The following is a 17,189-nucleotide window of genomic DNA, read 5'->3' on the forward strand; positions in this document are numbered from 1 at the left end:
CTTGTTGAAAACAGGACTTGCTGGTCTACCACTGCCCCAATCGGATAGTCTGTTTGTGTTATTGTGTGACCGTGTGAATCGGAACTATCCATTTAAAACACCAGAGTCACACAATAACACTAACTACTGATAGAGGCAGGTAGACCAGCAGCGTCCGTGATTATTGAAGTAAAATTACTGTGTTTGTTAGAGGAGCAGACAATGGATAAGTTTCACTTTTAATTGAGTTCCCCGTCGGAAAGGGCTGTATATTTGGGAAGCACCGAGCATACAACTGGATTATACTGTCCGAGCTGTGTTCGTAAATGGATGTTTTGATATAGTTTTGCTGCCATAAATGTGCCTACGACTCATCGTCATCAATAATCTTCTCAGTTTTTGGATTCTTCATTCACTGGAGAGTGCAAACACAAATGGCCATTTGGGACATGAAGCAATAGCACTGATTATGCATAAAAAATGCCATGAAATGAAAAAAATAATATGTAATCTCAATTCTCTCATTGGTCCGTCTTGACTGATACAGCACAAAGAAGGAGAGAAAAGATAAATGTGTATTTTCCAATATATTGCATGTGAATCTTAAGTCAAAGGCCTATGAGAAGGAGATTTAGTATTTATTATGCCATCAATATTCAATATCACACATACAAAGGCACAATGAAAAAATATTCCAGAGCTCCTTGATCAGGTTATGCTGCTCTTGCATGTCTCATTTATGTTTTATTGTGGCTCATGAAAGGAAAACAGAAAATCTATTCTCACAATCTAATCCCTCTGTCACCATCTGCACTTTCTGCTCCCCACTTGCAGGAGATTTCACCCGACACACAATTCAGCAGCGGCAGCATCTTGTTAATGTCTCGTTGCACATACACAGACAAATCCCTCGTCTTTGAGTAGCAGAGCTGAAAAAGCAGCTGAGAACAAGTGATCAGGTTCTCTAGTCTTATTTCCTGGGGAAAAGTGTGCTACTCCTTGCTCCCTCACCTTCTCCCTGTGAGCCCTCCCTCTGCTCGATCCGAGCGGTGATTCAGAGCTATGGAATTGCAAATGCCTCCTATCAGACTGCGAGATAGATCTGAAGCACACGTATACCCCTTTTGGCTGATATTACTGTGGCGTGGAACTGATGAAAGGATAAGCTATGTGCGAGATTCTCACTGTATCACTAATCTCTCACTACATCTAATTTTCCAGGGACAGTGGAAATGGGTAATACAGTGAGAGCAAAGCACTGGCTGTGAAAAAAGGATGCTCCGACATGTTTTCACTGGACTCGAGGTGCATCGGTTGCGCTTGTAACACCTAGAGGCTTTCAAAATCACACTGATGTCACACATGATTTTGTCTTGAGATGTACCACCTGTGCTCTGTCGCTAGACAGGCGGGTGTCTTTTCATTACTGCTGAAGAGATGCATTTTCTCCAGGCACACGGCGCTTATTCAACCTTGACTGAAACACAAACACCTGCCTTTCTGAATTATAACAAAAATACACAGTGTGTTACAATTAAGATGCTTTTTCATGCATACAGATTGCAGATTGAAAGAGGGCCTTTTCTCCATCTGTTGAAAGAAATAGTAATTAATATTTCACAAGTGCACTATGTCTCCAGTCATGACCATATCACGGATAATGTCATGGCCAATTACTGTGAGGGTCTGCTGGCTGAAACATGATTCAGGGGGCTTAAGGTCGCAGCCACCAGCAGGCTGTGTGTTGGCTGCAATGATAATAGTGTGTCAAAGAACATCTTGGTTATTATGGCTTAATGCCGAGTCAAGGTAATCTTGTGTTTCCACATTGATTCGTGGCTCTCGTCTTCGAAAAAGCACAGAACAAACTGTGCTTTAGAGAACATTATCTAGAGAAAACAATGTGTTTGGTGACGTCTTCGCAAGTCGCCACACAAGCAGACCTTGAACAATGAGAACAGAATTTATTGTGTGTTTTCCCCACAGAGGTGTATGAAATGATGAAATGCAGTGTATAGTATAGTCTCTTTTACAAAGCTAATGTGTACTCAAGTTTAATGAGGCAAATTTGGGATTTGTGATACTTGGCAATATGAAACTGACTGGACTTTTGTGTGAAGGCTTGCAACAGATAATTATTTCCATTATTAATTCATTTGTTTCAATTAATCAATTTTGTTTAAAAGCTAGAATAATATTTGAAATGCACATTGGACTAAGCTGTTCACACACACAGAATGTGTGTAACTTCACTTCAGCCTCCCCTGTGATGCGCCATTATTATTGTTGTTTTCCAGTAATGACTTCAGGCTTCTGATTGGCCAACGTGGCCTTATGGTAAACGTTATATCACCACCTGTTGCTTTGGCATGAGCTTGACATCGCTTGACAGCCCACATTTGTGTTTTGTTGTGGACGGAGATTCTATTTTGAATACCACCAGTGAAAATACCCGTATACATGTAGACTAAGCCTGAAACAGTCTGGCTTATGTCCCGCCTCCCAAGAAGCCCAGTCTGCTCTGATTGGTCAGCTGGCTCCAGTGCACATTCTATTCTATTTGTTACGTTGTGATATCACTGAGGATATAAACGGAAGTAAACACTGAAACTCAAACGAGCTGTTTCAGGCAGCTTAGGAGCAGTGTCCTCTGAAGGACAGAGAGCTATCTTTGGTTTGGACTTTGAGCTTTATTACTAAGGACACCTTTTACAAACACAAAAATGCTAAACAAAACAATAAAGAAAAAACCCAAAAAGCATGATAGGTCCCCTTTAGGCTTGTCTAAACCACAGACCTTATTTCAGAAATCTAACCAAAACCCAAAAAACCCACCAACTCTGAGAAAAGAGAACCTGAAGTGAAAAAATGCTCTCTCATTTCCATGTTTTAAGACTCATTCCTGCAGCGCTCTGAAGCACAGGGACTCAAAACACTCTCAAAACAGATTTCTGGCCAGTGTTTTTTTGAATTGTGTCATGATCCATCATAACTGTTTGTGTGTGGTGTGGCTGTCTGAATGCAAAACAGTGAAGGCGCGCACACACACACACACACACACACACACACACACACACACACACACACACACACACACACACTCATGCAAATACACACACTTATGCAAATACACACATTCATGCATTTCTCCAAAAGGATCAACAACAGAACTGAGTGAAATGAAAGGCACACGGCACAAAGAGCCCAAAATTCTCCTCTGTTACTTAGGAGTCAAAGCAACTTATCATAAGTCACATGGCCGCATACACTCCAGAATCAAAACTGTGTGTTTCCAGTGATCCAGCTTCATAGCGCAGCACGGAGCCTGTAATTAACTCTTGGAGAATGTGATGAGGAAACAGAAGCCAAGAACTTCAAAGACAAACTGTGAGTTTTCCCAAGAGTTCAAACACATTATGGAAGGGGCTCTCTGTTTCATAGGCCCATTAAATCATTGTGCAGTTGTGATTTCCCATCTGGTGAAATCAAAACTTTACAATACTAATAGCAGTAAATAAAATAGAGCCAATAAAGAAAAGAATTCATACAACTGGCTGAATTTTACGGCAGGCGGAAGACACTTTCATTGCTGCTTTTTTTAAAAACCGACACTAACTCACACGGCAACTGCTCCTCCATTTCCCAAGGACTGTTTGCTGCCACATACAATAAATGTTTACTGTGTCGTTAAGCTCTTTTTTAAATGACCTCTGATATTTTCAAAGCCTTGACTGAAGCAGTTGGATACACGCTATAGCAGAAACAATGCAGGGTTCATGAACCTACAGCACATATGGCAATACTTCTCCATTTCTACCGCATGTATTACTTGTCCACCATACTCACCCCTGCGGCTAGATCACAGCCTCGTGAGCTGCCTTTCTGCCTCCAACCGCCAGCAAATAGCACGCTGGCTGTTTGCAGCGGGCAGGCCGGGGGTCTGTGATCTCATGAAGGCAGTTCCCAGGAATCAATAGGCTCTGCAGTGGTATTATTAGAGGGCCCGGAGATAATCACAGGTTCTGCTCTGAAATAGTCAGTCGCCATAATGAATATCATAAAGCATCTGAATTATTTATACACGAAATGGAGTTCCTGGTTCAGATCTGTGCTAATGGTCAGACGCCAAATCAGAACACCGTCCACAAATAAACGGAGCAGTGCAGTATTAGCGGCTTTACGACCTTTTGGTCGTACCCTGGAAGCTTTAAGAGAGGGATATAAAAGCTCGCGGAGAGATTTACACTTGATGATCACCCCAGCTTTACATTTACCCCTGTGAAGCCTTTACATGTATCTCTTCATCAAGTCAGATGTGTTTCCTTAATTAAGGAGACAGAAAGAGAAAGGCTCAGGCTGACAACTACTCAATGAGAATGAAAGAAAGAGTATGTGGAACACAATTTTTGGGAGTGATTATAGATCATAAACTTTGTTGGAAGCTGCACATAAAATATTTTAAATTATATTATATAAATCGCTATCGCTATTTGGTTTTATAAATCAAGGGCGCTGTTTAGTAAGAAAAGTCTGTAAAAACTGTAATGCCATAAATGTCTTATGATGCTGAAATTTGGGGAAATGCATATAAAACAAATGTAGACCCTAAATTTAAACTCAGGAAATAGCTCTTAGGTAAAAACACAAAGCTGACAATCATGAATCGACTATCTGTCTATCTATCTTTTTATCCTACACCCTTAAATTTGTAGTCATTGTTAATTTAAAAACATTGGAAAAAAGTTCAAATTGTTAAAAAAAAAGTCTTCTACAATGAATTTTTTTTAATTGATAGAAGGAAATTATATTTTAGGAGGTTTATTTTTGAAACATGCAAATTGAGAACGAATGTAAAATATTTGAGTTTTGGAAGTCAAGTTATGGAATGGACTCTAATTTGAAATTGTGTTGCTATCTATTGAATTAAAAAAAAAAAAAACGGGCTTCAATCGATTCCTTTTTTGGTTATTGACTGAGAAAATTTGTTTCTCATGATGCATGTAACCAAAATAAAATTATTCATCTGTTCATTGAAAGAATACGGAGAAGCAGATGTCTTTTGATTGAGCTGAAAAGAAAAAAAGCAAAAGAGAGGTGTGAAGTGAGGAGAAAGGAAAAGGGGAGCATCTTGGGTATTTAGAGGAGATCATTCAGCCCTAAACTGGGTTTCATGGGTGCAGAAAGGTCTTAACTCTGGACAGGACTGAACTAGAGGGCAGCTGCAGGCAATGAACACAGCAGCTTCTTCACACGGGCAATACCCCGATGAGTTGAAACACACTTTTTCGTCATGGTAATTCATGAGGTAATCTATATTCCTACGTCAGATCTGGTCAGATAATACACAACAGGCTGCTTTTGTGCCATTTCCTTTCATGTTGCAGCCACATGAATTCAGATGAATTCAGATTCTTCTCTCTCAGTAAACCGTTCAGACCAATTATCCTGTCTCACAATAAGCCGCAATCCTGGATCCCCATTGGCCAGGCTCACTGCTCCACTTTAACTTTCTCAACCTGACATAAACACACATCTTTCTTTCACCTCGCTGCTGCAGACTCGACACACAGGGGTCATGGGAAGACAATACGAGCAGGAGAGTACATTATGTTGGGCACAAAAGGAGATATTTATTTATAATGGACTCTATATGCAGCAGTATAGGAGAATATATGTGGGGAGTATAGGTGGGAGAGATCATTACAGAGGAGGACATGGGGGAATAATGGAGACCGAAAGGGCGGAATACAAAAGGAACTTCACAGCCTTCATAATCAATTGTACTGTTGACGTTATTTTTGGTATGTGGGACATACGGCCCCAAAAAGACAAGGGTTGCTCTAAAGCTCAAAGCAAAACCCATCCAGAGCCTCTGCAGGTTCAGGAATATCATCCTGCCCCTTTTTGTGGACTTTAGTTTTTACTATTCTGTTGTAAGATTTTGGTAATTTTAGATTTTTATAGAAAGATTTTTTAAATTCAAACCATTAATCAATATTATTCATTATTAATATTATTATCATTATCCTAATTATTATCATCATCATTATTTATATCCTAATAGGAGAGGCCATTGAGAACAGCTCTTTTACAAGGACGCTCTGATAACAGTACATATAAAAATACTGTAAGTTGGGATATACCAATTTATCAACTGAACATTACTATCAGCGGATATTCACCTTGTTGAATGCCATCGGCCTTCGGCACATAATGACATACCTTGATTGCAGTGGCCAATGTTTCCCATTGTGTCACAAAAATTTTGCCCAAGCTAAAAAGCAAGGCTCAAGACTAACATCATCCGGTTGCCCCAGGGGAAATAGAAAACATGTTAGAGACTAACAGTAATCTTCTCCAGGACTGTGTTGGGATATAAAGAAGCAGTAAACTCACCATCGACATGACAGGGGGCACACTCTACTGCTCCCCTGATTGGTTGGTATCCAACCGCCAAAATAAATATTGGCATTGTACGTTTTGGTACACCCTGAATATGTAATATTTGTATTATTTTGTAGCAGATATTTGTAAACTTTACATTTCTTTGCATTGAAGAAGAAGAAGAAGGCCGTAGTTAACTTTGGTTATCTTAAGACACAAAAACAACTTGGTGCTACAACCCCTATAAATCAGCTGGCTTTATTTTTGGTGGCCTCCAACAGTGGTCAGCTGCTTTACAGTCGTCTCACCAAGATCCTATGCCGTCCACCATCCCCTCCACTTACTGATGGCAAAATCAGCTCATACGCCACGTTAGAAACTTCGATATGATACATATACATGAAATTTACAAATGTAACATATCTATGGTCTGCAAAAACATGACATGTCAGCATTTTATTTTGGCGACTGGGATGATATAGCCTGAGCAAAATTAGAATTTTGTGGCTGATACTAATATCGATATTTAGATCTGCCAATAATTGTTCTTAAAAGTTGAAAAATCAATGTACATGTATCAGTGCCCACTGGTGAATAAACTATGTAATGGTTACATTGTAACCCTTTTTCTGTACTGCAATTTCTTGTTACGTATTGGCCGAAAAATACAGTCATGCTGATATATTTGCAAACGTCCAGTCAAGTCAAGTCAAATTTTATTTGCAGAGCACATTTGAAAACAACCACAGCTGACCAAAGTGCTAAACAGGCATTAAATACCAAAACAGATGGACACAGAGGCAAACATCAGTAAGAACAGAAGAGAACAACACACATAATAGAGAACAAATCACAGCACAACTGAGAATGAGACACAACAAAAGATAAAGTCAATGAAGGTGTAAAAGCTCAAATCAATCATGCGCCAACAAGAAGAGGCGGGTCTTCCACGGTGACTTAAAGGTTTCAGTAGTCGGAGCAGTTTTATTGGATTTGGTAAGTTGTTCTAGAGTTTAGGGGCAACCTCCCACTGTATTTACTTCTAGGAACGTCCAATAATCTAATTTTGGCTGACATATCAGTCAAATTGGTATTGAACGAAATTTGTCCTGGTGGTTTATATGATGAGCTGACGAGATGATTTATGTCTTTCCCTTGTCAAAAATGTATCTGAAACTATGTAAGTGAACTTAAATGTTTTGGTCTGGCTGATTTCTTTTGACCTATTTATCATCATAAACTATGCTCGCTGTTCTTTGCTGCTGTACTTCAGTTGCCAAGTTTAAATTAGGTTTAATAAAGCGTAGCAGATCAAGAAGCCATTTCCACCTCTTTTACTTATATTGGCAGTTAAGCCATTTTTGCAGCTGATGGAAACTTGGAAGTATCCAATTTATAATTCATCACTTAAAGAAAATCACCTTCCTTCATTTGATTAATTCACTTTCCACTGTTTCAACATTTCGCTTTTATGCTCTGCATTTCGTTACGCAATAACCCCTCCCCCTGCGATCTGGTGAGTACAGGCCCAGGTTTTATTGCCAGCTTTTGATGGACTGTGCCAGCGAGAACTGCAGGCAAGTCCAGAATGGAAAGACATTAAACACCTTGAAGAACATGTTTGCTTATTTGAGTTGGGCTATTCTGATGCAGAGATAATCTACCACCTCTGTTCAGGTTCAGATATTCTGTTTATCACACCTTCTACATCCTAGTATTTTAACTGGGTGATGTGTATACTTAGATTCACTTTACCAGAAACATTTCCCTGTCCAAGGCCAATATTTTTTTCCTATTTTTTTCCCAGTATCAACTGGACCAGGGTAGGGAAAACTCACACACAGTATGTTCTTTAAAGAAACCAATTTATCAGCAACAATTTTTATAATTGATAATTGTTAATTGTCTAATCAAGCTTTTTCATGATATTTTCTCAATTAAACATCTCTGATATGAAGATTTGTTGCTTTTCTGTGTATTCTAAAATATATATGCCTGTCTTTGGGATTTGGACTGCTGGCTGCACAAAACGACATTTAAAGACATCAAGTTTGGCTCTAACAACTTGATATGGGCATTTTTTTCTGGGGCTGTATGAAATGTTTTGTGTTTTGAGGTTTTTGAATGCAGTTTTGAATGTATGATGTGATATTTTATGATGTCATCACCCTAAAAAAAATAGAAATCCTTATTTTGATTCCTAAAGTCAGTCACTTAATTAAGTAAATCTTCTTTTTAATAAATCAACCTGCTGTAGCGAATGAATGAAATGTATGTTGCTGTTAGATTTCTGCTGGCCTGAATCAAGTGGATTTGCTGCTAGCCCGCCTTGTTTTTAGCATTGGAGCTAATTTTATCACAGCTATTTTGCATCATCACGACTAACACCATCAACCGCAATGAAACCCCGGCTACTAAACTGGCTTACTGGAAGTTGATCCATGGCAGCGGGCGCATTCTTTGGGCCTGTGCCAAAATAAGTCTCACTCCCAATAGGCCGTCCTGCATATAACGCTACGTATCTACTTTCTGCTGTATAGCCTCCAGTTTTTGAAGCCCCGGAGAGTTAGTCTTGCCCTGTCTGCAGCTGTGAAGAGATACCGGGTGTAAATTGAATAAACAGACATGGGAAAACAAGCTGGCAGCATTCCAATTTTGTTTTAATGCAATTTCAATGCAATTCATTCATTCAATTTCATAAATTTTCTTGAAATTTTGCATAGGATAGTTGATAAATGGAAAGAAATTATTGACAGATTAAGTGATAATGAAAATAATCATGACTTGCAGCTCCACATGAAGCTTATTTTTCTTTTGCAATCACTAAGAGCTGCTTTAAATAAGTGCATGTTGGATAAAACACTAAAATGGAACATGAAACTTATCCGTAGTCTGTGTAAAAAGCCTGCTTGATAAAAAAATATATGTTTTACTATCACTTTTTCTGAAATGACTGCTTGTGTGAGAGAGAAACCACGTGTGGTTTGTGCTGATATTAGACTGAACAAATCCTGCAATCACAAAACTCGGTGATACACGTTCTGCACTGTGCTCTAAGCATTCGGAAGAGCTGGTTATTACACCGTATAGAGAAGTGAACACAATCAATTTGAACAGTTTGTGGGTTGATTGTTGTAGTTCTGAGGTAATTCACTTGACGCTCCTTTAGCTGATCATCTTAGCAGACTTCGTAGCAGAATCATCAGACCTAGTGGTTCAACTGCTACATAATAACTACACTGACTCGAATATGCACATGCAGGTACTGGAAATAAGCCATCACACTTTAAGCTATTACATTACCAGCGTATATAAAGCTGATCAAATGCTACTTCTGCATGTGATTGCTTTGTTGCTGGGGCGGGAGGCAGGAAAAACGAGGTAAACAGTACGAAAGAACAGATACAGGGTAATATGAGAGGAGTGCAAACAAGGAAAGAGAGCATACAGCAGAAGAAACAATTCAAATGAATCCCTGGTGTATGGTTCTGCTATTATAGTCTATAGCAACCTGCTCTGCCGGCGCTGAATGTGATTGGTCGTCCCCTGAGATCACACCAACACTGGCATAAAGCATGTTGTGTGAGCCAGCCTCTGTGAACACTGCTTCAACACCAAAGTTGCCCCATTAATTCCTCTTAGCTTCTTTACGTCCGTTTCTAAAGTCTGTAGGAATTACTGAAACTTTTAGACAACGACAGCATCAAACAGAAAAAAAGTCAAATTAATTGGGCTGAAATAATTAAAGGCAAATCATCCTTTTTTTGCAACATTACTCTGCTGCGTAATGCTGCAACTACAAACACTTCCTATAATTAAAGTTTCCTTTAAATTTTTCCAATATGCTCTCTGAAAACATCTAAAACAAGTGGAATGATTCAGCATACTGGAGGGCACGGCACACAGCAGCTCACAAATGGCACAATAATTAATATTTCACTTCCTCCCTTCCTTCTAATGCCACATAAACACAGTCAGAAAATACACAATGATCAATCACTCACTGAGAGCCTCACACAGCTCCCCTGCTTCAATGGAGAATGATTACCCCACATTTTTTTCACATTTCTTTTCAGATATGATGTGAAAAATGTTGGGGGGGGGGTTGTGACTCACAGCCCTGCAGCAAATACCACAGAATTGCTACATCCTGGATTCGGATCTGGCCAGCGACCTTTGTCACTTCATGTAGAGTGATTTTCCTGTCTTTCTAAAGGAAATAATGCGTAAAAACAAACATGACAGTGCAAGGACTTTGCGATAAATGTTGCGTTCTGTTTGATTGATGCTGCAACTTTTACTCAGTCCTGTCATTTAACGTTTCCTGTGAGTGTGAGTGGGTGTGTATTTCAGGGTACCCACACACTGTCATGGACTAAATTTCAAAACTTTTACATGACTTTTCAAAAACCAATCATACACTATCTATTTTCATGCCGCACTTGCACAGCGTTTTTCAAACATCTCCGATTCAGACTCTCCTCACACATAATTTCAGCAAGCTGGCATACAAAACGGAAAGCAGGGAGAAAATTAAGAACGTATGTAATGTTAAAAAAAACGTCACATATCAATGCATATCAGGACTAGGTTGCATTGACATCACAGAAAATACATTTGCTGATATGTTACATCGTGTGGATGATTATTCATGGAAAATTACTCTAAAAATGTCATGGCACACAACAAAACCCTGTGATTTTTCAAGGATTTTTCCTGATTCCATGACTTCCATGGCTGAATATTGATGTTGAACAGCCAAATCCGATTCAACCGGCATAATTCTAAGTCAGGTAGAATACAAATGCAACATATCTGAGGTTTGCAGAAAAGTACAATGCCAACATTTTTCTGTCAATTGGATTACAACAGAGACTATCTCTGACATTTTCATGATTACGCCAATGGAACAATAATAAAGAAACCATCTAAAACACATGAAAATGATCAAGTATTTGGCTGTCATTGCTGGTAATTAGTGGTTGATTATAGTGAGTCTGTTTGAGTCTAAACAGAAGCAAACAATGCTGCTGAGCTGGAGAGGAAAACAATCAACCGCCGATCACAGCCATCATCTTGTTTACAGTCATGATCCATTTAACCTATTAGCTTTCAGCTGAGCTTGAAAATTACTTACAGCGCAACAATCACACGGGGACAATCAGAGAGAACACAAAATGAGTGAGGTGTTAATCAGCAAGAAATAGCAAATTCCTCATTTCTGCAACGTTACCCAAGTCTAAAAACAACTCACAGATGTTCCGACTCATCAGAAACTTCTGAACACTGCTCTTTAAAAATAGAACACGTTCCCACTATGCACTGGGATTTATTTTTGGGCTGCACATGAGCCAAAAGTGGGCTATGGATTAGGCGCACATTGCTTTTTGATGATGAAGCACACAGCACTAGGAGGTGTCTTTGAAACTCTCTCCAGCCTTTTGAAGCCCCCTAAGTCTGTCCCACCGATGCGGCTGTCTGCACTCATCTCTCCTTGTTTTGTGAGCAGCTCTCTGTAGCTCCGAGCTCAGCACAGGCTAATGGGTGAGCAGGAGGCTCTTATACGCAGGGATCATATTTCATTAAGGGCTAAGCCTAATGATCTCCTACAGCGCATTTGGCCACTGAAGTTCATTGTGCACATCAGGAAAACAACATTGCAGCACTGAAACTGCTGTGTCATAAAAGCTGATGACTGGAGAACAGCTGCAAAGACTCAAACATTAGGACGCTGCAAAGTCTGCGACCGTCAACCTGTCACAACCGATATATCTGCCACAGAAAGGCTAATTATCAGCCATTCAATATGAACTGCGATGACTTTTAGACATTATAAAGGCAAGAGTAAGACAAGAAAAGGACTTTAGTGCCATGGTGCTGAAAATGCTGTCATGGGACAAATATTAAGCACATAGTCGTAAAAATAACATCTTACTGTACCCAAAGGAAGCTGACTTCCATTTGCGGCAGGGGTCGACTCTTCTGCAGCCTGCAGACACCAACCTCACAGGGTTCTCTGTGACTTCGACAGGAAGGGAGGCATGTCTCCTACAGAGGAATAAACAGGACACAACTCAGACAGCTGACACAGAAGGGCAGATGATAAAGACCTTTTGAGGTTATATGACCTCTCTGCATTTAAATCAACCATTTTTGCCTTAAAAAACATTCTCACAGGGGTGGTGTGACTTTCATGTTTTTACCACTTGTGTACTTCATTTTACATGAAGTGAAGAGAACTGCATCATATTTCTGTCGTGTAGCAAACCTGGTAATATGAAATCCTGTATTGTACTTCCCTCAAGGTAACAGTGGAGTCTTTACAGGAAAAATCACATCAAAAGGTCTGAAACATGAGGTTTCAAACCACTAACTACACAGTATAACCTGAGCACACACCATAACACACAACATCACTAATGTCACATAAAAGCAACGCTGAGATGAGCTTGTAAAGTGCTTACAAATTACACTTTAAAGACTAGATTAGCGTTTGCGTGCTTTGGCCTAATGACTGTTGCTCATGTAATGTACAGTTTATATAAATGATGACTACTTTTGAAACAGTACTATATATTATTTGTTAGTTTTTAATGTCTCCAAATATGCATTTCCTGCCCCACAGGCCCCTGCTTGTTTCTACATATTTCAGTCCAGTCTGACTGCTTCACAATGTGCGCTTCAAGTACTTTAAAGTTATTAAAATCAATGCAGTGAATATTACTGAGAGTTTAACAGAAAAAAGGCTGCATCCAAACAGTTCCTTAAGGGTTTTTAAACAAACTAAAAATATTTTAAATGGCTCCTATCACAATTCATCGGAGTGCAGGATTTGCTTTTTTTTTTTTAACAAAGTAACAAATTAAACAATGAAAAATGTGTCTTCAAATGTGCAGCATTGTAACAAAAGTACAGAACACTTTAAATTAGTAATATTATCACAATTCCACTTCAAAGTAGAGTAATAGCTAAACTTTAACATTTCCAGTCACAACAAATAAAAATTGGGTTTCAATTCTGCTTGCTACAGTCTTATAGTAAAACTAGTTTACTAAAAATGAAAAAGAAAAAATCAATTCCACTTCAAGTGGTGCAACTGCCTAAGTTATACAAAGAAAAAAGAGTTTCTACTTTTTCTACTTGACACTTTTGTAACAGTGGACGTATACAAATGATTGGGCAGGGTGCTTGTGCAAAATAACTGATCCCAATCTATTAAAAAATGCGTTGGTCAGGGAAAATACCAATCCCTCTGATCAGATCGGTGACTGGCGACTTATTACATTCAACAACAAACATCTGATCAATAATTATTGCATGGCCTATAAAAAATGCATTAATGTAAACAGAAAATTTAAACCGAGATGAGCAGGGAGATTTACCACACTTCATTTACACATACTACCCCCACTGTTATGATACAAAGCTGGTTAAAAATCAGCAAAATATCCCTTTAACCTGACATATTTTCATTGTTTTTTTAAATATGAATTCACATATAAAGCTATTCTATGAAGCTATCCGGTTTGTGTGACCTCATTCACAAATCCTTGTACAAAAGTACAATAACTTAACTTTAGTTATCTAAGTATATTTCCATTTGTGCTCATGATTAATAGACTCAAAGCCTGCTAGTTGGCGGATGTACCAACATTGAATTTAATGTATTTACAATACACAATTAGTACAACTTATTGTATCTGTACAACATAGTGTATTCTTGACTTCATTTCAGTGCATCTGGCAGTGCGATTAGGTTGTACTTGAGCACATTTTTTTGCAGTAACAACAGACATTTTTACCATACACATTGTGAATACTTAAATTAACTTGCCACATGTCTTTTGGAAAACTATTCATGTACATGTAATTAAGTACCATACACTTTAATTTGTCAGATTTTGTTCCCAAAAATACCTGTTTATCTATTTTTGACTCTGGTCTTTTTTTAAACATTTCTATATTTGGCCAGTTTTAAAATAAGCTCATAAAATGCGACTATGTCACAATTTTAGGGAGAAAAGAAACAAAACAGGGTTGATCAAAGAAAATAAAAGGGGAATGGTTTCTTTGTAGTGTCTGTGAGGCTTTATAGTTTGTGCTCAGTGTACTGCAGTTAAAGCGGTTTTGTCCTCTACTGATCATTGCTCAGACATTTCTCATCTCCTTCCACTGGATACCATTTCCACTGAGGCGTTTCTCTCTCATCTATTGTTTGTTAAGTTTTTTTCTCTGAGCTGGGCTGCTTGTCTCAGACAGGCCAGGCACGTCTTCTCAGGCATTCAATTTGCAGTCAAAAAACCAACCCATCGCTCTCGGGGGATGAGGTCTTCATCAAAAGCCGCATCTGGCTCGGTACAGAAACCCATCACTATAGGCCATCATTATAAGTAATGATAGCCATAGCAGGTTTGATTTATGAGAGCTGCATGTACATATGTTGAAAGAATAATTGCTAATTTTCCAGTCAAATAAAACCATATTCGTCATAATTTTCCATGAGACTTGATACTTTTTTAATTCACAAAAATGTATTTTGTAAAGGCATTCAAATATAGAAGCATGCTTCATTCCCAAACACAGCTTGTAGTCAGGCTCTGTATGAAAAACCCTGCACTGAGGGCCTGAGTAATATCAATGGCTAATTGTGTCTTGGGTGCTGCCATTTGCTGCTGTTTCGGCATAATGAATAATTAATTTAAGAAATGCTAATGTCTCTGCTCTGGCGGAGTTGGGAGCTGTGAACCTTGGATTAGTCTGAATTTTCTTCTTGTCTTCCATTTGTTACAGTGCTGCAGAGTCAAACACTCACTCCTCATTTCAGACCTGTCAGTGCAATGACTGATGCACAAACACCCACAATTCATAAAAAAATTGGCAGTTCTTTGCACCGTGGGAGAGATGTTCTCCGACTTAAAAACCATGTCCTTCATTGTCTTTGCTTTCTTTCACCATACACTGCACACACACGCTGTGTTTTGTTTAATTCCTGTGGAGGGAAATGTTTTCGGAACAATGCCTGATTAAGGCCTGAAATCCAGTTTGCTCAGTCAAAGGGGACTCGCAAAAGGACAAAGACAAGCAGGCTCGGTGTCCTATACCCGCAGAAGTTGAGCATCTCTCTCCATGGCAACAAGAGATGGCAAAGGAGACGAGAGAAGACGATAGGTTTGTGTGATCCCTGTGGAGAGCGCTGGCTGAGGGTGAAGAGACTGCACTAGATCGGCCCTGAAACACAGCACCGTCACCTCTCCTCCCTGCAGACTAATATCAGTTCAGCTGCCCTGACACGTGCTGTCAGTGCATCTGAGGACCAGCCAGCTCTTTTTAGGTTAGATTTCACTGTGAATTAAGCACACTCCAGTCCCCACATTGTTCTGTTTTGTAGTAATGTCCTGCCTGTAGATAGAAAACTGCAGCTCTATCGTTATTCCGGCGAATGCCTCATCTGTTAGAAGCGGGGGAAGTTGCCAGAGTGCAGTCTCCTTGCTCCCATTTATGCTAATTTCTTTGGCATTTCATTCTGCTTTGTAAATGATCCCACAATACTTCTACATCAAATACAACAACAAGACGGCCTGAATTAATGTTTGAATTGATTGGAAACACTTTGCTTACCGGTGTTGTTTTGAGACACACTTTGAGAGGTTTTTGACCTCCACAACAACAGCCCAGCAAAGCTTTATTCAGCTCATTGTCGTCTCTACAATAATGGGGAGGGATGGGGGGGCTTTATAATCCCTGCCTCTCTGTTTCCTCAACTCTCTGTGGAGAATTACAGGGAATAAAAGCCACAGACCCTGCTGAGGCTTTCCTCCACAATATCTCCAGTCACTCACTCTTCTGCAGGTCTCCTGCAAGCTGCTCTGGCCGTCGTATACGTCTCAACTAGGGCTTAGCAATATGGCTTTAAAATAATATTGCAATATTTTAAGCCTTTATCACAATGCACAACATATATATATATATCTCAATATTTTTTAAATCTCTAAACTACTAGAAAACTAAAATGCAAAATTATTAAATGAATAACAGCTACAATAAAGTAAAGTAGCTACTGCCATATATTAAGATAAATAAAATACTGTTATTATTACATAAATCAAAGCAGAACCCATGCTTTTATTATGAAGGACCCAGCTTGTGTTAGGCTGGAAGTGTTGATGTTTTTTACCTGAATTTTAAGCTTCCAATTAACAATTAAATGTTAGCAGTTAGCAGAAAGTTTAACTGTTACCGCCGTACCTTGAAGGGTTGCTTGCATGAGCAGCGTGGTCCAGGTAGGGCTCAGCGGCACATCTAAAGAAAAGGAGTCTCATCGATTTTTCTGCGTGATGCATACACTTTTCAGCAAAAAATAGACAGTAAAAATGGTCTTTTGATAATTATATTGACATTATACCACTTTTCACTACAATGTCAATGTTTTCATCTGTCACAGACATGACAAAATCAATCATATGTATCTGTTTTACTCTACCTTTCCTGTTTCTCTTTCAAAATAAAGAACCAACATTTCGGTTAAAAGAATCCCTTCGGTTGTTGACTAAATCATTTTACTGTGAAATATTTGCATGACCATGTTGTTGACAATGCAGTAGCTTGCACGCCTTCATAAAAGAGTGAAAAATGTGCCTAACAGTAGTTATAACAGCAGGCAACTCTGCAGCAGCGCCACGACAGCACTGCCAGTGTGAACACCACAAGCATGGCAGCCACAACAGTTCGGTGAGGTTTTTGTCACGTGCTGCTCACACATGCAGCGTGGCCCCGGCATTACAGGGGCGCTGTTAAGCATGATGAATTATTCACTGTGAGCTGGAAAA

At 39.2% G+C, this 17,189-nt stretch overlaps 1 protein-coding gene across 3 annotated transcripts in view; it reads right to left on the bottom strand.

Moving 5' to 3' along the window:
- iqsec1a (IQ motif and Sec7 domain ArfGEF 1a) overlaps positions 1-17,189 on the bottom strand; it is a 116,835-nt gene that overhangs the window by 71,387 nt on the left and 28,259 nt on the right. For 2 of the 3 annotated variants that reach the window (XM_042492362.2, XM_042492367.2), the window contains exon 3: positions 12,304-12,411. The exons of the other annotated variant lie outside the window; for it this stretch is intronic. In XM_042492362.2, coding sequence (XP_042348296.1) covers positions 12,304-12,411 — 108 coding nt within the window. The remainder of the gene's footprint in view (positions 1-12,303; positions 12,412-17,189) is intronic. 3 annotated transcript variants of the gene reach the window in all.

The sequence above is a fragment of the Plectropomus leopardus genome, chromosome 9 (assembly GCF_026936395.1).
Source record: "Plectropomus leopardus strain MGB_pleo_1.0 chromosome 9, ASM2693639v1, whole genome shotgun sequence".
Lineage (NCBI taxonomy): Eukaryota > Metazoa > Chordata > Actinopteri > Perciformes > Serranidae > Plectropomus > Plectropomus leopardus.